A 25,153-nucleotide genomic window follows, 5' to 3' on the forward strand; every position below is an offset into this window, starting at 1 on the left:
TGTTCTTAAAGTTCGTCGATTTGAACAGCCAGTGCAGTATGCACAGAGCGCAACACAGACGGACTGGCTTCTTCAGAAGCTGATCCGATCTTCTTACTACAATCAGTTGACTGCAGTAAGGTACGAAAACGTTTGCCTTCTCCAGTGGCATGTCAATTTCGCAAGAACTTGCACGAGCTTCACTTATTTCTTTTTGCCATTCTTCGATTTTTTAAGGGATTTTTTTGGTATTTGAGCTTGAGAGATTTGGCTTAATTTGCAGCGGCAACAGGAACCTGGATCTGAGTCGAGTTCACTACATTGTTGGCAGCAGGCCTTTAAGCTTGCCCAAAATTAACTCATGCAGCAGTTGAAAGGGGATCTTTATCTCGCTCAGTTGTAAAGTGTGAGTCGATAATTTTAACTTTATATGATCATATAGGCTGACAAATGAACTGAGAACGAGATCTAGTGCAGATACAGAGGGAGCTGCGAGTTCACTTTATCATCTAAATCCCTCAAAGAATGATGCAGGGCATGATTAGGCAACTGGGAGCCCATTGAGGAAAGATATACATTTGCTAAGATTGGATGCTCAGTGAGAAAAGATGGAATTACCTCTGACTTTAGAGGTTCTTTATCCTGAGCGCAATTAATGGGAGACACCAACCCCCGGGCTTCTGTACTGGTACCTGCTGGCATTAAGAAATCTATATTTTTTTACGCAACTTGTTAGATTGGGTCGATACCAGGTTGACAATGGCCGACTCCATAGAAGCTAAAATCTCTGCTTTGCCAGTTTTAACGATCATCACAGGCTCTATAACACCCACATTGGAAGCACAAATGCCAGAGGGAATCTGGAGGAGGATGTACCCGTTGTCACTATATGTGCCCCAGCGGCTACACTCCAAATCACGACTGAGTTCCTGGACCCGCCACCCAATCAAAGTCACAGAAAAGGCATTAATTGCGGCTAAAACTATAGTGTTATCTGAACCTTTTCCATTGGAACACACAATTATGCCCGGAATTTCTCCCAGCCCCCAACCTGCGCAGATTTCAAAACGTTAGTTTGTTCAGCCTGAAAAACACAATCATCAGAAGCAGGGGACAAACCGGCAAAATTAGAGGAAGATCCGGAGAGGACTTACTTCTCAAGTCATACATACGGCCTGTTCGATGAACCGCTTGCCTTGCTGGAGTTTCACCTGACCCTGACTGCAGGCTGCAAACTGCCAATAACACTTGGTGCACTCCGCATGCGTTTTGCACTAGGATGCCATTTTAAAATGCCCAGTGGATGTGTCCAAAATCCAGGTGACCAGCTCAATACACGTCCTTCCAATAGCACTGCCAGACTGCCAATAACACACTCGGCACACTTCGATGTTTGGTTTTACATCTGTATTGCTATATGGACTTGGCAAAGTTAGTGCTAGGACAAACTTACTGTTGAAGCTTTGATACTCTTGTGCACACAGCGCACCACCATTCTTCCACAAATGTGGGCAAGTAGCTTTTGTGTGCAGCTAGTGGCTTACAACTTGAAATTGTGCACCCCGATAAGAATAATGACCAGTCAAATGTTGCAGATCAGAAAGTGATTGGTCTCTTGACTTGCGCTCATGCCATCACTACTGGACAACCATAACTATGCATAGTGGAAGTCTCGTTTTGGAATACAGATTGTGTACGCTCTTATTGAGTCTCGGGAGGATAGATAAGGGGCAACACGCTCGCCTTGTTAGCAAGACGACGTGGAGCAACACAAGGTCCGTGCTTAGAAACTTCTGGGTATTAAGCGCGTTTTAAATAACAAATTATAACGATGGTCTGTGCTGTGCCCGATAACCTACAAAGATTCTGAAAACATGGGACGCAAGGGGGCGGCGGAGGGGGTATGAGAGGCGTTAACCATCTACTGATGATGTAAGAACCGTGCAATACGTTTGGCCAGGAGCCTCTTGGCCTAATCTCTATGGATGTCGATTTGAATGACAGGGGCCTAAAAAAAAAGGCCGCTGGGTTCCAAAAGTGGTGACAAAATCTAAAGAGTATGCAAGAATGCAGTAATATCCATGGGGCAGGCGGTTTCTACAGTGCACACCACAAGCAGAATATATTTTAAGAAAAACACAGTCGTGCCGAGCAGTTCCTTAATGTAATTGCTACCGTAAGAAAACCAAACGTATAATAGTGTTCCTCGTTACTACGTCTCAATTACAGAAACCGGGATTACGTTATTTGGCATGGCAACATTACCTTCCAACCACCAGGTGGGGGCAGAGAACTGTAAACAGATTTACATTCACGTCAACTATCAACGAGTACTACTGTTATGTACTTAAATGGTAAGAAGTCAAAGGTGAAAATATTCAACTGTAAAATCCATTTCGCACTTCTTCAATGCAGCTGAATCGGTGTTTTTTTTTTTTTTTTTTTTTTTTTAAATGGGATGGGGAAAAACGAGCATTTATGTTTTGCTGCGCTACGGCGGCAGCATCAGTGTAGCAAAGCTTGCTGATCAGTCTAGACGCAGAGTTCATGTTATGAAGGTGGTAATTAACCTTCCATTCAATATGCAGTGCAGGGTACATGACCAAGGGCAGCATTCCACAATCTGTATCAATTACAGATTATTTTCAATGCTCTGGGCGGCAATACGGTTTCGAATAAAAACAGAGATTTTCAAATTATGTTGATTTTATTGTTAATTCGTGTTCTAGAAGATTTCCATATGAAAGAATTTCAATTGAACTCAGGCAGAAAAATGTAAACAAGTAAGGCTACACTGCAAACTATTACCAATCAGAGGTGAACGTGTAATAAACTATGGGGACCCTGTACCACTAGTTCATATTTATTTTAAATGTAGTGCCTTTAGTTCAAATGCTCACAAAAAGCGCCCTGAACGCATTTTCTTTCTCCGAGCTAAATTCAGAATCAGCTAAACTCCAACGAGCTACCACTGCCCATTTCCCCACGTCAAGGCAGGTCAGAGAGGCAACGTCGTAGTAGTAGTAGTAGTACTCTGTGCAGCCAAAACCTTATCATCCTCACTCGCATATGTATTTCTTTTGCTATCAGCAGGGCCTGTTAGGGAGAATTCTCTGTTTAGGCTGAATTTCCTAACCTAGTGAGTCCCCCAGCAGCTTTGCTGGATTTCTGGAGCCATCCTGCCAAGAGTGAGACTCTTTCTCCCACTCTTGGACATGAATGTGGTTAATTCCTTTGAATGTCAATGTGTTCTATGGGCTATGGTGTCTTTTACTCCATAGGGTCTCATATGTTTTTCTATGTGTGTTACACCGCACCCTCTGTGCCGTAACACTGGGGCGTCCTAGAGGATCCCCACCATAGACTCCATACCCTGGGACTGACTGTCTCCCAGGGCATGTAAAGTCACCATTGGCTTTACTAGACCTAAATTTACTAACAGAACTACTACAAACCATCCTATTGTGGACGTACTAGTAGGGGTAATTCGATTACCCGTGGGTCTGTTATTCGAGGGGGCACTGTCCCGTCCCCCCTCGTCGAGTTTTGGCTGGTGGCAGTGGAAACTACTTGTTATATTCGACCCCAAATATAACTCTATGGGATTCTTCCCATTGTTGGAGGTTAATACTTTTTCTCGTTAATCTCCAACATACCACCGGTTTATTTATCTTAAATAAATCTATCGGTTGGTATTTTCTACCAGAACTCGGTTTTTAAAATGGCGTCTGTGTTCGTCTCTGTGACTCCTAAACCAAACGTTGAGCCCTTTGTTCCACTTTTGGCGGGCTTCTGCACAGAGGCCCTCCAAAGTGGTGCCATTCTGTCTGGGTACCACAGGGGGTGTGGGAGGGGGGTTTAGGCACCCTGGACCGAGTTGCCTTGCCAACTCAAGTCGCACTCTGGTGTGATTGGCCCAAGTGGTGAGCCACCCCGCTCACCACTTAACGTGTTTTGATTGACAGCTAGGCTGAATGAATGGGGGTTTTCTGAATAAAAGCAGGGCTTTTGGGACTGGATCTTCAGAAGTCGCCACAGCACCTAAGAATCCGACGAGGGTAAAGCTGAGCCGACCTGCAACGACGACACCTCCGGTGGAGCCCTGCTGAACCGACTCACCACTTCCCGACGACAGAGGAGATCTCCCCGCCGGAGAGTCTTCTTCCCCTGACTGGTGGGCACAACCAGTCCCCTTTGCTTTTTCTTCCCTTCCAGGGCGTAGTGGTCGAACTGCCCGTGCTGAGCACCCCGGCAACCAGATAGCCACTAACCCGTACCGCGACCAAAAGGTGGTGCCTTGTGACGGAGCACTCCGCGGCTGGTCTCTTCCCTGGTGGTGCAACGATCTTCAACTTTCCTTCGACGAGAGCATCTCTTCTCTTGGCAAAGCCCTGACTTGCATCCACCACCAGGAACAACTGCCCCCGCCGGAGCTGTCTCTCCACATAAAAGGTACCGTGTCCGCCTGGCTTCCCTTGTGACGGTTAGCGTGAGGGGTCTTAATCCTCGCCTCTCCATTGGGTCGCCTCCAAGCCTTCTTAAACTTTCTGTTCTGAACTGGTGCAATCTTTCTGTGACAATTTGTGACAAAGACTTGAAGTGCATTTCCACTGTGATACTTTTTGGGACATATCGCCTTGCCTCTCTCCGAGTGGGCCTGGCCTCTGAACTTTGCGATCTACAGTAGACCCTGCCTTATTTGCCTTGCATCTGTTCATAAAAGTGTTGGTACCGAGTTGATTTCATACCCTGCCTTTTCTCTCCCGTCCTAACGAATACTAGAGTGCCATCTAGGTTAAAGCATTCACCTCTGTCTGCAAATAAGTGGTGCCGTTGAACCTAGACTTGTCGAACTATTGTTAGGGGGATTGATTGAAATAGTAATTGAAGTTGTTTGCTGTATTAGTGCCAGTGTGTTTTCCATAGATGTGTTGTTATAAATAAATACCTATATATCTTTACACCCAAGCTCTGTTCCTTGTTTGATTGTTCTACTGTGTAAAATGCCCTATTTTGTATATTCCACATACTGCCTAACTCTTCTTGAGGGAAGTCTGACTGCTCAGCCACACTTGCTACCAAGTGGGTTTACTGCCAAACACCTGTAGTCCTAAATCGTTTGCAGTGGTCCCAGAGGGAACTGCACAGGTTTCCGCCTAACAGGGCCTTTCTTATTATGCCTGAAGGGATTTTTCCAACTGAAAGAACCCAAATAGCACCAGTTGCCAAGCAAATCTGCGTCCACTTCCAAATCAGTTAAAGTCAGTAACAGGATAAAGCCTCCTTTTAAAGATTCTTTTTTAGCCATGTTGTCTAGTAGCTTGAAATGCAAACTGTACACAACTTGGTGTACATCTTAACAAGGTGAAAATACAGTGGTGTTCAACGACAGATGTTTCAGGCTTGCATTTTGAGACTTCTAGTTTTCCTTTACGAATGTGGAAAGGAGAAATTACTTACCAGTAATGTTCATTCTATGGATTCTTCTCCCCCCAGATTCCTCATCTTGAAATTTAGACAGAGGCGTAATTCGGCTTGGCTGCGTCTCTCGACCTCTGCATGCCTCGACCACGTCACTCTGAACATGATATTGGCAGTACATGTACATCGATACTACGCCTACATACCTCAGTTACCCACCCTTTTTTCCTCCGTGCTTTGCAGCTGAGAGTACTCCCGTTTTGATTCCGTGTATGGAAGGGAGAATTCTATTCCTCCCAAAAAGAAATCCTTTTTTATAGTGAAGAACAGGCATTCAAAGCTAAAGGCCTAAATAGCCAACAGCACATACCTTTATTTTTTTCACTAAGGAGACGCAAAAGCGTTGATCTTTCCTCCAAGACTAATCCTACAAAAGAAAATAAATAAAGCTTTGCATTGACAACTAAAAACCGTTCATAGCAGGGTAGGCTGGGAGGGCGATGAGCAATTTATGGAAGAAGAATCCATACAAAGAAAAATTACTTCAATGGATTACGTTCTCCCACAGATTCCTCATCTTGATAACACTCCAAAAGCAGAACCGATTTTAGCTTGTGGGATGAATTATCGACCAATTGCTCTCTTGGATGTCCCGGGCAAGATATTTGCTTGTCTGCTCCTTAGGGATTTTACTTGCTGGATTCAGCAAGAGTCGCTGGGAGAAATTCGCCCATCAGGCTTCGTCCCGAGGGGAGCACGTCAATAAACCTTGTGGCTCTCACTCTGGTAAAGAAGAGAGTTATACTGTCAGGCCAGACAGTTTATATGGCCTTTAAAGACTTCAGAATGGCTTTTGATTCAGTCCCTCGCAAATTGTTGTGGTCCAAGAAAGGAACAGCACGTCTGTCACATATTTTGGCATTTGTTATTCAGCTATATTCCGGTAAATCCATACAATTCATTCAGACTTTAACAAACAGGGCTTTTGACCCAAACTATCTCAACAGCAAGAGGTCTTAAGCAGGGATTCATCTTGGTGCCTGCACTTTTTCATTTTTTTATTTCCGATATTGGGTGACACTTGTAATTGGTTATTTATAACGTGCTTAATACCCAGAGGTTTTGAGCACAGACCCGGGAATCGAACCTGTGTTGCTAAACGTCGTCTTGCTTCCAAGGCGAGCGCATTGCCCCCGAGCTATCCTCCTGAGACGATATAAAAATCACTTACAGTGTCACTTCCTATCCGCCAAAGCTGGGGTTGGTTCGCCTACATTGGCTTTTATATGCGGATTACCTTTTTATTTTAGAAAATACTGTGATGGGTTTGCTAAACTCATTATTGGCACTTGAGCAATACGCTAATAAGAATCAACTAACCATCAATGTGATCTTGATTTGTACTGTGAAAACAGTAAAGGAAATGTTCTTTTACGTGTACATTTAAAAGATCCCTGCTAACTGTGTATGACTATCGTTATTTGGGAATGAACACCAATAATGACAACCAAAAGACCCCATATAATTTGGACTTGAGAAGGAGGGCCATACCAGCCACCTCCCAAACAGCAATAATACATACCAAATATGGTAAACTCTCGTATGTCCCAGTAATTACCTTCTATAAGCAAAAGGTTTTTCCAATTTTAACTTATGGCACAGAAACAAAGATGTCAGAGACTGTGTCAACCTGGAACAAATAGAAGGCTTGTTCTGGAAGAAAGTGGTGTCCCTTCCATTTAGCACCCCAATTCAAATGATCTGCTATGAGCTGCGTCTGTTATATTTAAACATTATATGCATATGGCAAACTATGAGTTGTTTAGGAAGTGTATTGTTTGCAATGGGAAACTATCTTCAATACTGCCGGCAATAACTGAATTATTGGATCAAAATTCAGATCGATCATTGCAATCATGGAAACAAACTTGTATGAATGTAATGTTGGAAGCGGACATTTCTTTAGATCTTCTTATATCTAACCCAGACAAAGCAAAGATGAAGTTGTGGTATTATGTCTGAAGGTTGACTTGGGAGGAATGTAATAAGCTTAAAATTCTTAAAAAGGGACATTTTGAGCTAAAACCTCTCATTCAATCAGCAGCTTATTTAATGAAATTTCCCTCACCAACACTTGGAGCACTGTTTTCAAGATTTATATCTAATTTACGTCCGACTAAGGAGAAACGGGGGTAAGTAAAACCTTGATGGAGGACAGGATCTGTCGGTTCTGTAAAAAACAGAATGAACTAGAGACTTTGAAAGATCCGATGGTGATGTGTCCTTATCTGCTACCTCAAAGGAACCGTTTTTTTCACAGCATCTTTTTAAAGATCATAGAGGGTTATCACCCGATACGCTGTGGAAAAAGGTTTTTATGGGTGAAAGTTTAGCGGCAATGACATTTCTAATCTTTTACAAATTTGAAATTGATCTGTCACCGATTTTAGGGATCTTGTTAATTGACCTGGATTTGTTTTAAAACTGTAGGTGGTGGACCTTACGTTTCCCCTTTCGATTTTATATATGTGAATTTTGTAATTGTATTTAAAGGTTGAATTTATTTTTCAATTGTAACAATAAAAATAAAGAAAAATTAAAACAAATAAAGCTACACTGATATTATTTAGGCTTAACATGTTTGTTGGAGTACCGAGTCAGGATTCAGCAATGTGTGCAATTTCCAAGTAAACTCTATAAGACAGTATTATTGTATGCCTTGAAATGCAAAATACGTGTACCATGTAAAGCTTTGAAGCCATGTGGTAAAGTGCTTAAATTTCAGGCCAAGGTAGGGCAGAGTGGGATAAAAGCCCTACCTCACTAGGTTTAGACAAAATGTGTGATCCTGAGCAAATAATTGTTTCTCTCACTGACTTCACTGCAAACACTGAAGTCTTTATAAGCGATAACGTTCACACTATTTGGAAAAAAGACACCCTTACAATGGGGCAGATAGATTGATTTTAGGGTCGAAATTGAGTACCCTCATGCTCCTCTGCTAGAGGCCCCCAAGGCCGTTACCTAGAATTGCATTATTGTTGCACTGGACCTCTTATAGTCCCGTTATCACTTGATTTGACAGGCATATATATAGTCTCACCAGCCATTCAGTGCACCAGAGATTAGGACGGCGGCAGAACCAACATTTGCTCTCTCCCATTTTACCAGTCACTGAAGTTGCTTGGGCCATCCAGAGCTTTGCCCCCAAGGACAACGTGCACAACTCTTTTCTATGCCCCGCCATGCTAGGTTATTGAATCTTGTATAGCATGCCTTCTGACATTTTCACAGGTCCTAGGATCTGGAAGAGGTAGGTGTGATGAATCCTTGGATGTCATCTCTTCTCCCCTAGGGGGAGCCCCTTCCCAGGAGGTCATGGAAGTGAGGCACCTACCTGATACTTCTTCTGGGGGGTGGTACTCAGCATGTGGATCTCAAGGGGAGGGATCCCCCTATGGGTTAAGGGACGACTATCCGGGGAGAATGCAGGATATCCATACTGCACCACAACGACCCTTCATCCTCCTACTCTATACAGGGCTCACTAGTTCCCCACACATCCATGTATTTGTGTAAGGTAGATAACACGACCCTCATGAGAAACACAAACGAGGAAGAGTAGCAACTACCGAGCTGAAGTACACTGGAAAACTGGGATGAGGAGTCGTCCATCTAACCCAGTATACCACGGCAAAACTGGGACGAAGAAGTGCAGAGCCATGAGGAATGCCCTATGGAACCAAAGTAAGAGTTCCAGTAAATGTGAATACAGTAGGAGCATAGAAAGCGAGGAGGGACTCAAAACTGTGCTCGACCCTCCCTGGAGGTACCCAGAGAGATGCCATTCATGTCATCTATGGAGGAGCTGTGATCTTGAGGAGGGAAAGCAGAGGAACTTTAAGACAGCATCTGGATGGTATTCGGCAATGAGGTCATGAATATTGGTGGCATGTGTGCACAATGATCGGGCATTGATAAGTGCACCTTTAAGAGGTTGACTCATATTGGGTCATGGTTCCTTGATATGTTGGGTGGGCAACTGGAGGGGGCATGGGAGGTGGTCAAGAGGAAGCTGAAGAGGTACAGTGCAAGATGAGACCTGGTTGGAGGTAGGATCACCATAATGGGGTAACAGGATGGGAGCTCTGGAGGTGCGGTCCTAGTGCGCATCCGGCCATTTTCTCCAGCGCCTAGCCTCGGTAGCGTTTGCGCAGTAGCAAGGGGCGGTAGTGGGAGGGGACAGGAGTAATGTTGGTTGCAGGGTATATGCAGACTGGAGAATGCACCGCTTTGTGGGCGTTGGAACGGGGCAGACTAGCTGTGGACATGAAAGCTTTGGTCCACTGAAATGTGTACCAAGCTATGTGCGAGTCTGGGGAGAAAAGGAGTGGGCGCCAGCAGCAGCATAATTTGGTAAGTAGGATTGGAAGTGAGGTGACTGCTGAGGCAGTGAACAGGGGCCTGGCGATTGTGGGGGGATTTGCTGTGTGGTGGGAGTGGCCCGTGCCAAAGGGAGAGAGCAGGGATGAAAGGGAGTGGGGCATAGGATGCTCCTGGGATTGTTAACAGGTGTTGGCGTTGAGCCTGATATTGGAGGCCCAAATCAAAGGCATAGTATTATATAAAAATACTAGTGCAGGTGGATTAAGCTTACCTTGGGATGCGGGCACCCCAACAGGAGGACAAGCTGACCAGGCAGAATTGTGCAGATTATACCATGGCAGAGGATTGCATGAAGGAAACTGGTGTAGGAGAAGTGGCAGGAGCCAGGAAGTAGGTGCGGGTAAAGTTTAAGACCAGAAAGGTAACTGTGTGCCTATGCTGTCCAAGCGCGGACAGGCTCAGGCATCATTCTTAGCATACAGATCTAATATGATAGGTTATTTATAATGCGCTTAATACCCAGAGGATTCTAAGCGTGGTCCCGGGGATCGAACCTGTGCGCTCTGTGTCGTCTTGCCTTCCACGCCGAGCACGTTGTCCCTGAGCCATCCTCCCGAGACAGTTAATCCTGGCTCCAATGGCCATTGGCTGGTGCAAAGAATGGTCTGCCAGCATTGAGGAGCTTTCTTGTATATGCAGCAGAGGTAGCAATGGAGTTAACCTTGCGTGTCAGGGAGAGCGAGGAGTCAAAGTAAACACCAACCGTGTTCAATGATGTGGAGACGGGCATTAGGAGCCCATCTATGCTTAAGTTTGAATATTGGGGGCCAAGGTTTTTGAGCACTGATGGGGGCCCAATCAACAGCATGTTTGTCTTCTCATCGTATAGGTGGAGGCTATTGGCTGCCATCCTAATTTGGATAGATAGGTAGATTCTATTTAAGGCAAGAGAGTCTTTTGTGTGGTTGCCAGTGAGGGGTAGCAGGATTTGGTCATCATCGGCATAGCTCGTGTAGGAAATGCCGATAGTGTCCAGGAGGTCGCAGAGGGGCTTGGTGAAGATAGGCATCTTCAGAGAATACTTTCATACCCTATGTCCCCCCCTGCCCATCGCTTGTAGAGTGCCCCAAGTCTCCTGTGTCACCCCTACCCTTTACATCTTCACCAAGCCCCCCTGCAACCTCCTGACACCATCAGCATTTCCTACACAACTATGCCAATGATACGCAAATCCTGCTACCCCTCACTGGCAACCAAGTAACGGAGCATTTCACATGTGGTTAAGAGTAACACATGAGGTAAGGAGGGGATTACAATATGCAGATATTAACTTGAGAGTAATATCTACCTTTCCTTCATGAACTGCACAAGTGCTTGCACAAGCCAAATTGCCAGCGGGATGGTGTTCCAATTAGAGGCGTAGCAGGAGATGGCCAGGTTCCTGTTTTCCCTGGAGCGGTTGAGCTAATCTGTAATTGCCAAATGGAGCTCCGGAACCTATATGGGAGATGCTTTGGAAACTGTTGATCCGCCCATTATTCCAAGATGAGTGGATCCATTGAGCCCAATAACAACCCACCCTCCAGCCACAGTTGACAACTTCTCACTTGATCTGCTGAACCATGGTGCACTCAGTGAGATGAAGGAACACAGCAACATGTTGTACCAAGTGTGTGAAGCAGTGCCTGGTACAGTGTTTCCAACAGAGGAAGCCTCCAGGAGTGAGTAATCCTTGCTCCTGTACCATCAACTGTGCTGCTGTATCATGAGGCAGTAGCAGGCATTGTAAATGACAGGCTGGACTGTAGTGGAAATAAAGTGCTTTAGTTAACATGGAGGGTTTACTTTTCACTCTAAATCCAAGATAATGCATGCTACTATACGTAGCACTTCGGGACATTAAGGGTTTCACCAGCACCAACCTTAATTGCTCCACAAAATACTAGCAGGGACTGCACAAATGACAATAGTAATAGCATCTGCAACACCTGCCTGGTCCTAATTTGGTCTGTGTATTGCTCTTCTGCAGGACGGCATGGTCAGCCATTAAGGCTAGCAGGCTATAAAATTACAAGTTATTTTCCATTGTCAAGGATTGTAAGCATTTGTATGTGGCACTCTACCTTCTGGCATCATTCAATTCATTGGGTCAACCCTCTCGCCTATCGCATAACACCTGCTCCTTTCCTCCACCTCCCATCACTTCTTCACTTGGCTTTTGGAATGCACAATCCTTCTGCAACAATTCGGACAACATCATAGACCACTTTGACTGATCACCCTCAACCTACACTTCTTTTATCATAGAAACCAATGTCTCTGCTACACTAGTGGTTCTCCACATTGACTGCCACATTTTCCTACTCTCCCTAACTTGTTGGGAAGGGTGGAGAGTGAGGTCCCTTATTAATAAGGCCCTCAATACTGCCCCATCTGACATCACTTCCTCCTCTTTTGAATAGATCATTATTCAACTTCTCCTCCCACTCCTCTCACTCACTGTTCTGGCTCTCCATCGACCCACTGGTCCACTTAATTCCCTTTTTCCTGACCAGTATCTCCTCCTAGAGTCACTTCCCAACAACATCCCCGAAGTCATGCCAAGCTCTCTGCAGTCCCCCACCTTGAACCTAAATCCTCCCTATCTAACCATACCCTCTACTCCCTCCACAACCAGCCTACCCACTCTGGTCGGAACTCTCTTGACCTTATCTTTCGTTCTCATCCTCTGACCTCTCTCCATTGACCCATCTACCTATGATCACTCCATTGTTCATTTAAACATTGTGGTCCCCTCTCATACAATTGCTCCTCTCCCCTCTTCAATGACCGAGAAGTTCAAGCAGGACTTGCTCGCCCTTTACAGTGATGCAAGGACCTCTCTGTCTCAGTCTACCATATTCATGCCTCTTCCATCCATGATGTTTTCCTTTTGACCAACATAGGTCTGCATGGAAATTCACAACGGCCCCATCCTCAGCCCTGGGTTGCCTCTAAGATCCGGACCCTAATAACAAACATGCGCTGTGATATACGCTGCGGGCACACATTTAGAACTCCCACCCTGCTCATAGGCTCCAGAAATACCATTGCTGCCCCTCTCTTCTGCACTGAACTCTGCTAAATACAGGTACTTCACAAACCTAATTTCCTCCCTTCACAATCACCCCTGCAAACTCATCTACCCTACAGGTTTTGCTCACAGCTCCCAAACCAATATCCGTGGCCTCCTCCCTCCCTAATTTGTTTGTTCACAACTTTTCCTCTAAAATATCTTAAATGGTTCCATCTGATTTTTTCAAAATCATTTTCAGAGAATGAAAAACATTCATATTTAATTTTTCATTTCTTTTATTTGGGGCCCCCCCCACCAAGCATTCCCATTTCCCTATGCTTTTAACCCCAACTCAATCCCCCTCCCCACCCATTTTAACTCCTTACTCCTTACTCCACCCACATACATATTAAAAACTACAATTCAATATTTTTCCGTCATAATTGTTTAGTTATAAAGTCATTCTCTGAAAGGTTTTCATTAAAATCACTGGATACCATCTTAAATATGTAGCACTCTCACAGTCCTCTCTACCTCCACCAACCTCCTTTGGCCGACCACTTCTTCTCCACCTGCTTATACCTTTTGACAAATTAGCATCCATGCAGTGCAGTAGTAACTCATCTTGTGCTTCCATCAAACAGGTTGCTCATGAGACGGTCAAATACTTACTCCTAATCAGCTGCCCTCACCTCTGTCTGAGCTCTTTTACCCCACTTCCCACGGTTATCCGCCCTGCCTCCCTCATATCTGCAACTGTCCTACTCAGTTTGAACAAACCCTCTGCTGACCCAAAGATTCCTGCGATCTCTAGCACAGATTCCACCTACCACATTATTCAGAGGTCCTTCAGAGGGTGGTCTTCAATCACCACATCACTAAGTCCCTTGAGGATAATTGCTGTGGAGATCCATTCCAATCTGCCTTCCATAATAAGGACTCCAACAAGACTACACTCATGCAGGTCTTCAATTTGCTCTATGAAGCTCACCTTTCCAAACTCTTTTCTATACTCATCCTTTTGGACTTTCCCCGCTGCTTTCAACAATGTCAAACACTCATCGCCCCTCCTCACTCTCTAGAACCTTGGATTTTGCAAATGTGCTCTAACCTGGATTGCCTCCTAGCTGGTTGGCTGCTCCTTTGAAATCGCCTGGAACACGCAAACCACCAAGCTCACCCCTCTCCCCATCAGAGTCCCCAAAGGATCAGCCCTTGGCCTCTGCTGTTCACCTTCTACACCTTTGCCCTGACGTATCTCACCCTTTGGCTTTTACCATCACTCTGTTGCTGGAGACACTCAAATCTTCTTTTCCCTTTTCTCCTTCAACCCAGCCATCTTGGAATGAATTACCAAGTGTGTCACTAAAATCTGTCACTGGATGGCTCTCCATTGCCGCATGCTGAACTTTTCTGAAAATGATTATTTTGCATCAGTTTCAAAAGGCAATCACTACCCTCCATGCTCATCTCCTTTCCCTACCTAAACTTTCAGTTCCCTCACCCAACACTTGCAACCGTGGGGTTCTCTTTGATAGCAACCTCTAACTGCAACAATTAATAACTACCAAAGTGTATGCTCCTTTTATTAACTGTCAATATTTGGAAAGATCAACCAAACTCTAATCTGCACCATTGTAGTCAAACTGGACTACTGCTTATGCCTAAATCTTGTCCTCCCTACACCAACATTCCTCTAGACCTTGTCCTCAACTTGGCTACCCACACCCTCTACAACTGCCCCAAAGCCTCTCCCACGTATACCTACCAATAACATGCTGATCGGCTCCCTATGACCTTTCAAATTCCTTCTAGTGTACAAAATGATCAGTATTTATGCCCCTCAGCACCCAACTAAAGGTACCTAGCTAATCACCATCTTGTTCCCTCTGCAGTCAACCTAACTGTCTCACGCCATCCTGTGCCTCCACTCATTTCCATTCGCTGGACTCGTCGGCTCAGTTGGAACCAGCTGCCCATCACAATCAAAGCTGGCCCAACTGCGGGTCTCTTCAAAGGCTTAAACTTTACTTATTGGAAAAGAGGAATCTTGCTGTATCCTTCCTGCCCGACTCCACCACTTCCTAGAGTGCAGCGTAATAATGTAATTTTGCATATTTGTACAGTACTCCTCTTTTGTTTGAAGCACTTGCCCCCCTAAATTAATTATATTTTTCCTAAGTCATCCGTTTTCCCATTTTGTTTCATTTCGGCTTGTTCCTGGTCTGTTTCCCACTTTGTTCACACCCTCTAGCCGGTTCACGACTTCTTATTTTGTGCTATTGTACAGGCACCTCTTCGGAGAATGCCTCTACCATCTGTAAATGAGTTACTGAAAGTTAATTTCTGTTTGAAATTGACATCCCTGTTCTACGGATAAATACAAGTGGGATATTGTGTGTCATATGAAGGTTACGTATGGTCAGACATCACATTGCATCAGTGTTGCAAGAGCAGGGTATTTTTGAATACATGTAATAATGTACGCATTGTGAGAAATTATGAGAGGGGTTTTTCTTATCGGGGATGCCCTATATGAACTTCAGCAATGAATATGCCTATTTCCATGATATCATGCCTCCCACCCCATGCCCTTATTTTTATTTTCCCTTTGCCTGTTGGCTGAAAGCAAACATGAGCAGTAATAAAGTACAGTTATGCTCCATTCCCTCCGGAGTTACTGGAGCATGGCTGTCGACCTGTGTCCAATGGATCCAGATGGCCGGGACATGTAAGAACAGTGGACGGTAGTACAGTGACAGAAGTCATAACAGGGGTGTAGGATGTGCGCCCCTCAACCGATAATGCAGGAGCAGACGGCATCTTTCAGCAATAGTCTCCACCCTCTGCCAGATTGCGTTACACCAGAACCGTCATTTCTACATCACTTCCGTTCATAAAAAATATGGTAGGACTAACAACTTTGAATAAATGTAGGAAGACATGCACAGAGGGTTTGTAGAGCCTTTTGGGTCAGGTGACTGTGGAGCTATAAAGAGAATAGCCGGGAAGGAAGTTTATGTTAATTAGGTGAGTTGGGAGTGGGCAGTGATGATATGCTCCAACACTTGCAAGCCAGTGGGTAAATCACCCGTTTACCATCAATATAAATTAAAAAAGTGAGTTTTTCACAGTGTTAATGTTTCACACAAAATAATTCTTACTGCTGTCGAGGTAGATGTTTTTAAAATTCTATATGAAGCCCAAATTTACGTTTCACAAAGATACACAAATATAATGTCAATAATCAAAGACAGGCTTCTATAAAGTCGTGACGACCTACAAATGCAGCTGTGTTTAAGCCACACTCCTAGAGCCTCAGTTATGTGTTCCATTGTAACATTAAAGAGGGTTGCTAGTTTCAAATATCTGGATAGGACAGGAACATTTGGATTGCATCAGAAGCACGAGTAGTGGGTAAACACATCAGGCATGGGTGAAACAACATAATTGGGTGAATGATTAGAGTAACAGATTTGGTGGAAGGACATGAAGCTCAGCAGGGGGTTAACAGAGTCAAATCAAAGAAAGATCACATTTTTCTTTGGCTTGAAATTGTTATTCTGTGTGCAGAGCACACATACCCAAGAACGTGGAATGTCCAGAAGGAATTGCAGTTCCAAGAAGGGATGAACATTAGTTTGAGCGGGGCAACAGAAGTTCCAAGGAAAATTAATAACAGTTACAGGGGGTAACTAATGAGAGAATTAATAATTTTTCTGGAAAGGATGAACAGCATTTCCACGGGGGCGAACAACAATGAATAGGGCAGAAACTGACTTGCAGAAAATGGAGAACAGAGATTGGGTCCCAAAGATAAGAGAAAAGGATGGCTTTTGCAATTATTTTTCTTAAACAGTTTGAGGGCTGCAGGCAATATAGCTGGTTTGAGGGAGGCAACGTACTTGAAGGGCAGTGCTAGGCCCAGGGCAGTAAGGATACTTGGGGAAGAGCATGGGTGGAAACTCACGAGATCAAAGGCCCCAAATGCCTACACTCCTGCTCCTGGACCCCACTTTTCCCACCTGAACTAACCCAGTACTTAGCCATGATAAGTGGACCCATACATGCTTTGGTGGAAATAACAGGTAGATTGTTACGGTTTTACCTACATTTTTACATCTGGCTTTAGATTGCTTTAGGATATTGCCCTTAGCAGCCAGGGCATTCAATAGGTTTCAAGCCATTCATTTAATGTTTACAGTAGCTAAAATAACATCACATGATTTATGGTGTGCTTTCCCTAGAAACACTACTTTGAAGTTTAATGTGCCAAATCATCATGCTATGTGGCGTGCCCCAAGGCTCCTGCCTCTCCCCCTCCCTCTACAACATCTTTACCCGCCCCCTCTTCCTCATCCTTGACGCCATGGGCATCTCTTACACCAACTACGCTGACGACACGCAGATCCTTCTCACTTTAACAGGCGACTATGATACTGACTGCGACTCAACAATTCATATAACACAATCCAAATGTGGATGGCTATCAACGGCCTCTGTCTTAACTCTGATAAAACAGAGCTCCTACTTGTAGGATCCCCCGACACCCTCAAGAAACTTGACGCCCAGTTTAGCCACTTTACTTTTGACTCAATCAAAATTCCAGTACTAGACACGGTAAAAACATTAGGCGTCTATCTAGACTCTAACTTGTCCATGACCAGGCAAGTAAACGCAATCGCCTCCTCTGCTGCTTACCATGCTAAACTCCTCAACGCAATCAGACCTTATCTGTCAAAAGACTCATGCACCAACATAGCCAGAGCCATAACTGGCTCGCGGCTAGACTGCTGCAATGTTCTTTTCCTAGGTACCTCCAACAAAAACCTCGAGAAGCTGCAAGTAATCCAGAACAGCGCCCTGCGTGCTGCACAAGGCATTGCTAAGAGAGAGCACATCACTGCCGCCAGAAAAGCATCCCACTGGCTCCCCATAAAGGAAAGGATCATTTTCAAAGCGCTAAGTATCACCCACAAATGCATTCACCTCTCGGCCCCAGTGTACCTATCCCAGAGAGTCCCCCCGGTCTCCTCCTGGAGACCCACTAGGACACCATATGCCAATATGCTTTCTGTACCTACGGTAAAAAGAGCTAGAGCAGGGGGCGCCAGCTGCCCTTACCTTGCTGCCTTACACTGGAACACCCTTCCCACCTCTCTGCGAGCTGAACCTTCACTGACTGCTTTCCGCAAAGCCATGAAAACTTCCTTGTTCACCTAACCATGAAAACTTCCTTGTTCACCTAACCAACACCATATGTTCAAGCTCTCATGTATGATGTATACCACCTCCTATTGCTGAACGCAGGATCCTGCCGCACTGTAACCCAAGGCACAACCTGTACTCACTGTAACTAAGTGCATCTACAAGTAACAGCGCCACAATGCCCCTGGGCTGCCTGTGCGCTATATAAATGTAATAAATAAATACATATTTTAGATGGTTGTATATATTGTTGGTTGGCTTAAGATTACTAGATATTAATAGGAAAAGAGTGGGATGCAAGGACCATATTCAAGTACACATTACAGATTAACAATATTATTATTAATGTTCATATACCTCTGCAAGAGAATATACAGAAAAGCTAAATAGCCTTACCAGTATTCCGTATGCGTTTCTATAAATGCTTGTTTTAGGGATAACACTCTGTAGGGAATTAATAGCCATTTAACACTGATTATTTACATGAGGGTAACAATAATTTGAACCTAAAGTTCTGGCAGTAGACTCGCAACATTTTTGATGTCCCACAGTAAACATATCAGGTGTTCAAGTGTAGAACTCTCTGGAGACTTGAATTGGGTATAATCGTCTGTCATAAAACCTGCAACCGCCCCAGTAGCATATTCAGCCTCCAATGTATTCACAGGAGCACCAGCGTCCGCACTTATGTGCTGTGTTGATCCGTACACGCAATTTTAAAGATACATGAGGTGGAGCAGAAACTAAGAGTAAAGGTGAGGCAAACTCGCTTTTACCCTTTCCATTTTTTACTTAATCTCGGGCAAAGGTACATTTCCTATGGAATCTGCCTGGTTTTAAACACGTGCAAAACTGAGATGGATTCCATAGGAATCCATCCACTTTACACTACATGAAAATCTCATGCAGACGCACAACTAAGGGCCTGATTCATGCAAAGTTTTCCTATGGGATTGCGCCATTATAAAACACTTCCATGAATCAAGCCGTAAGTGTTCATACGAGACAGAGGAGGAGAGGGGGGGAGGTGTGAGGGGGGGTTTGAAATGGAACAGCATCTGGAAATGATGTCTGCCTTAGGCTGCTGCGACATCTCAGGTCTGCAAACCTGGTGAGGGGGTAAACAGAGGACTCGGCCTCTCTTTCTTGGGGCCAAGAGACGTGGAGCAGGTTGCCAACGCCAGGTTCAGGACTAGGACCAACACAAGTGGAAAAACAACACATGCTTTGCAGAGTACGAGGGAAAACATTTTTACAGAAGGAATTAAAGCAGACAGCATGACCTCTACGCCGGCCTAATAGAGGCTGAGAAAAGTACTGCAATATGAAAGCCAGGGTGTGCACAAAGGACATAGCCAGGAAAAACGTATTGCTGCACAATGCACTGGTCCCCCTCCTTATGAGCTAGTCATCACAAAAATGATTACATTTTCATGAATGCACTTCGGTCAAGTACATTTATTCAAAGGGTGAAAAAGAACAACAGTGTCACTGTGCTAGAACATCAGGTTGTTTAGCTTTCAAAGGCGCACCTTTCAGTTTGCCCCCTCACCAGGTCCACAGATCCTGAGGTGTTGGAGCAGCTGAAGGCAAACGCAATTTCCTGATGCTGCTCCATTGGGCCTCATCAACCCTGTTCCAGGGAGGGTCCTTGAGGTATACCTTCAGTGGTCTTAGGGCAGCAAGTTGGCATGATTTGCCTGGGTTTGCCCAAGCTGCTCTGCAGAGCCAACTGGGCTCTGGCACTTCAACCTGGCGGAAGAAGACAGCTGGCAGCATGTAAATCCCACCTATCCTGCAATATGCAAAGATCTAATCCTTAGAAAGAAGGCTCATCTTCGAGTCACTACCATACTTCTCTGGGAAGCACAGGCCACTAGCCTGGACCTCTTGGATGATTAGCTAAGGTCAAGACAAACACCAAAAATGTTAAGTCTGGTGTCCACCATGAAGCAGCCTGTAACCCTTTTTGCATCAGGTTGTGATTCTTTAGAGGATTCATGGACTTTCAAAAAAAGCTCAAAAAGGCAGAAACTTCTGCTGTTTGCAAGCCACTGTCGGGAACCTTCGAAAAGTAAGTGTATAAGGCATTGAAGTGTAGAGTGGATCTTTTAAAAATACATACTTCATACCAGAACGTTTACATACATTTAGTTCAGCTCAAAACAAAAAATCATTTCCGACACTGTAAATGGAACACTTCTCAAAATCCTTAGTGGGAAGTTAGACATAGGAGACAACATGTCTGAACAAGACATTTTATTTTTTAGAAAGCATAGAAAACCACCTCAATGCCATTCGTCTACGATGGGTTTTCTACTCTAAAAAAACAACAGATGCTTGTCAGGATGTCTTTACAAATAAACTCTGAAACTCTGTCCTCCGTCAAACCTATGCTGCCATAAACTGCCCTACCACTATGAAAGGAAAGACCACTTAAGCTTCAGCTAGGGTAGGATAACTCCCTATTGGGTAAATCAGAGGTGACTGGTTTTCTGGCCCCCACCAAATTCAGAGTATTTCCCAACTCCTGGCCTGGTAGCTCAAACATAGAAATACCTCTCAAGTTATTTTGGCAATGTTCTTCTCAGACAGTCCAAACAGTTTTTGTTATCCTCTCTTCAGGGATGTATTAAACATAACTCGTTCCTCTAACCTGTAAAAGATATATTCACAAAAGCACAACTTTCTCTTTATTCTTGGTCGAATGTCTCTACGTAAAGCCTTAGGTAGGCAATGGGCCTACTTAGCCCAACTTGGTTACCGATTCGCTTATCCCCTCATGGAATCTTTGGATTCCCTGCCCAGCATGGGCTAAAGGCCCGCCTAGCCCTTCTTTGTTTGAGGTTATCCCTCACTGCCCACCCCTTCTGAGGTCTTTCAATTGTCAGCTTGTGTGGGCTATGGTCCTGCTCAGCCCTGCTTCGGTTGCGATTTCTCTCACCCCCTTCTGGTGTATTTGGATTACCTGCCTGACGTCTGCTATGGGATTCTCTAACTGTGATTCACTTGTCGGTTCGAATTTTCAGCCCAGTGCGGGGTTGATTGTGGCTTCACCACCCCCCACGCTACTCGTGTGATGCTGCATATCTTTGCGTCAGATGCAGTGTTCTGTAGTGGAGGCGGTTTCTCTGGCCAGCACAGACCAGTGTTCTCAACGTGGCTCTGGGTCCTTGCGTCGTTTGTTCTCCACTGTGTCGGAGAAGCAGGACGTCGGTATGTCTCCTTTTGGTTGTCTTGAAACCATGTAGTTTTTAGTTCAACCACCATGCCCCAAAGTGTTGTCCTCTCCCTTCCCTTACATCTCCTCATAAATCCCATTCTTTACTAATTCTCAAAGAGCATTTACATCATGCTAGCGTATTTGTACCAAGCACGTGGCTCCTAAGGAATTCTGTATATGTTTGGTACAACCACATGTTTATCTTACAACACACACACACATTTCAGATTGGAATTTCCTTCTAAGACAAGTGCATTTACATCAGTAGCTGACGGTTTTACTTGTAAATTCATGCCTTATACAAACACTTCTATGATTATCTTATTGACTCACTGGGCATGTTCGATGTATCAACATGTTAAACTGTTTAGAAAAATAATTAATTTGCTGTTTGACACTACCATTTAGTATATGATTAGAGGTTGATCAATTTGAGGTTTCACAATCATGCTTGTAATGCAATTAAATGTGAATATTCCAGGCATTTGCAAGACTTGAAAACAGTTGTTTAAACTGCAGAATAAAGTGCATAATTTTTAAATGAAAATTGGCCTTGTGGTTGCCGTGGAAATGAGCAACTAATTTTATAATGCAGGTTATCTTTGTATTCCTGCACTTGCGCAAACTCAATGTCACCTGGTCTAGTAAAATCGTTGTCTCCGTCTTCCCTCTGTCCTCCCCCACCTTGGCTCGTCACACCTTGAAACACTTGTGTTCAGGCGCGTTATAAATGCCATATCATATCATTGAAGAAAAATACAACAGTGAGACATTCAGTTTACAGGACGAATAATTGCAAATTTACGAATGGACATTAATTCCCTAATCCATGCTGAAAGTACCAGTGAATGTCTATTTGAAAATGCCTTTGCCAGGTACTTGTATTATTTTCACAAAATCTTTCATGTGCTCACATACCACAGCAGGTTGTCAAATCAGAAAGACTGTCCCCAAAAGGGAGGTATGATGGTAACTTTGAAAAAGAGCAAATGTGGTTTGCAGATGGGCAAGAACCTCAACACCAGAATGAATACAGTTCAAGTGTATCTGCACTGTTGCTAATGTTATTTCCTATGTGCACATACTGTTTGCCAAGGTAGCACTTTGAGTAAACCCCCTGCCCTGCCCATCCGGAAACTGCCAGCGTTCAAATAGATGAAGATGAAGGAAATTACACAGGATTACACGTCATTCGAGAAGGGACGCGAAACACATGTTTCCCGACTCCACATTTCACATGTAAATCAGCTCTTACTAGCTGGCCTCAATAACTATGAATCGAAAATTGAAGCCTCAGTGAATTTAGAAAATATAATAACAATTACCATCCGCCTACTGCAGCATTTTTCTGTTGGCTTGGATAAATCTGCCTGTTGGAGATGAGCCATGGAGTGTCCCCCACATGGTGTGAGTGCCCTCTAGTCCTCAACAGAAGCGGGAGAGGTACCATGGAAACACCAACTTGCTGCAATATTTCAATGAGCCAAGGTTTCCTCTGATAAAACTACCCACTTTTAGACACGCTAAAGCTTAAGGATAGCAAAAACAAAGCACAAAAAAAAGCTTTGTGTCCAATTACTGACCTTCAAGTCTGACCACCAGTGGCACCTTAAGTCCAAGTTCTCGGCAAGCCTTCGTAATGCCATTTGCAATAATAGCACAGTTTACAATTCCGCCAAAGATATTGACCAGGATAGCTTCAACCTAAAAATTAAAAAAGAACACAGATTAATTTCAAACAAAAGTGGGTACATTTTTTACAAACAAAATGTGAACCAGTTTCGCATCACAAATTGCGATTTCCATTTTTGGAATAACTACAAGAAAAACAAAAATATAGGAAAATAAATCGAAGCAATAGCCCAAAGTCTTTGCAAGTCTTCAGAGAGTATGCTAAATGGGGTGTGCTGTTGGGAGCTCCAGTGTACAGATCCAAACCAAAGGAGTGAGCCAAATTCTAAAATGGTGTTTGCAAAAAGCTTAACTACTTAAAATTTGGAAATCTGGCAGAGGGTCTCTACCATGCAATAATTGTGCAACTACCACTGGATCAACGCAAAAAGGTTGGTTGGAGGTGGTAGACCCAAATCTACACGTTTTATTTTGTGAAAGATTTCCTGGGATGGACATTGTTTCAAAGTAGGACACCAAGAGTAACACAAAGCTACTGATTCATAACAGACTTTCTGGACTTGTGTCCCACTGTATTCCAAGGGTAGGCCGAGTCACAAAAGTGCACCTGCATGAATAAAATTCCTAGTGCAGCCAGATACATTTTTGTGAAAAAGCTCATTTGCGAGTACCAGGACTGAATGTCCATTCTATGTGCTTCCGAGTGACAACAGGAATGGATTTCTGTACCAGTTTCTCCAGCATTCGGTCCCTCTGTCTGAGGACAGGATGGGAATGTGTAGGGCTGACAGGATCTTCACAAAAACCTGTCTTGAGTGTATTCATTGCACTCAGGAAACTAGATTGACGTAATTTCATCAAGGCACAGCCAGAACCATAAGAGAAAGCCTTCCCTGTAACAGCTAAACCTCAACACAGGGCATCTTCATTCATCAACCACTTAAGCCAAACATCTCTCACCATAACAAAACAGACATCAAAACCAATAATTTGATAGCACTACAGAAACTCCAAGAACACTCCCAACCTTTTGACTAACCCTGAATTTCTCTCTACCTCGTTTACAAACAAAAGCAAACCAGCCACTTGCAGATGCCTTTGAAAAAGACGACCCTCCCCCAAACACTGAACATCACAAACATCTCCAACTACAACCGACATACTCAGCACCTGGCTGACATACTCTGAGAAACCTGAGGGTATCCTAACTCCTACTCCCCCCGAATTCTCTTCTCAGGTGGCCAGGGAAAGGCCACCGCTTTTGGATCTTGATCCTTGGGGTGGATCACCTGGGTGGAGGGTCCCTGGGGATTGGGAATGGGGTACCCACTGGCGAGACATGGTATCCCCCTTTCCCTATTGATAACCAATCTAACCCTCCCCCGACCTTTATGGGCTATTGTTCACTTTGCCTATGACGGTACTGAGATGAGGAAGAGGTGACTAGGAGTAATGAACACTTTCACCACTCTAGTAGTGGGATGAGGAAGATGCCTGCAAAGTACTGAGAAGGTCAGGCATGTCCCTCTAACTACAGTCAGAAGAAAGCACACCTGCAACCTGTCAAGTGGTTGCAGGTGTATAAAAGGAGAAGCAGAGAGCAGCAACAGGATGACCAACAGGGAGGCCTGTGTGGGAGAGACCAGCAGGGGACCCTGGATGTGAGGAGGCAGCCGTGGTGGGGCCTGAGAGGAAGCCAGGTTTCCGGCAGAAGTCCCAGAGGACCTGTGGAGCCAGGGCGAGTTGGGCCATTAGGCTTCCAGAGGTGTGGGCACCTCCGTGGTTGCAAGAGAACATCCTGGAGCTGTGGAGAAGAAAGAAAAGAAAGGATGCCGTCTACGTCCGTGGAAGAGAAGTAAAGCTACTGGCGTGCAGAGGGGAGCATCCGGAGTGCGAGCGGGGATCGCAGTGACTGGCTAAGAGCTGGCAAATTATAAAGGAAGCAGCGAGGCTGCAGAAGAGGAACGCCAAGGACCGGTGAGTGCAGCGAGGTGACACTCGAAACCGTGACGCTCGTAGGGGCTACGCATAAGTAACAGACATTTTTTTTATAAAAGCTTGAAGCAACGCTAAATTCTGCATATTGAACACCGAACTGAATGAAAACTTAAAGTCATGCATATTTAATATTATACTGCATGAAACCTTTGCAGGCACAGGTATTAGCTGGTGAAAAGGGAAAGTAGCCATTTGGAAACAATCTACGAAATAAGAGCGCACGTATGAAAGAGCATGACAAAGGTGGGGAA

At 44.5% G+C, this 25,153-nt stretch overlaps 1 protein-coding gene across 2 annotated transcripts in view; it reads right to left on the reverse strand.

The window, feature by feature from the left end:
- Positions 1-25,153, reverse strand: part of SUCLG2 (succinate-CoA ligase GDP-forming subunit beta) — a 732,334-nt gene that overhangs the window by 102,274 nt on the left and 604,907 nt on the right. For both annotated transcript variants that reach the window (XM_069643788.1, XM_069643789.1), the window contains exon 10: positions 22,856-22,976. In XM_069643788.1, coding sequence (XP_069499889.1) covers positions 22,856-22,976 — 121 coding nt within the window. The remainder of the gene's footprint in view (positions 1-22,855; positions 22,977-25,153) is intronic.

Source organism: Ambystoma mexicanum, chromosome 2p, assembly GCF_040938575.1.
Source record: "Ambystoma mexicanum isolate Mex_15411 chromosome 2p, UKY_AmexF1_1, whole genome shotgun sequence".
Lineage (NCBI taxonomy): Eukaryota > Metazoa > Chordata > Amphibia > Caudata > Ambystomatidae > Ambystoma > Ambystoma mexicanum.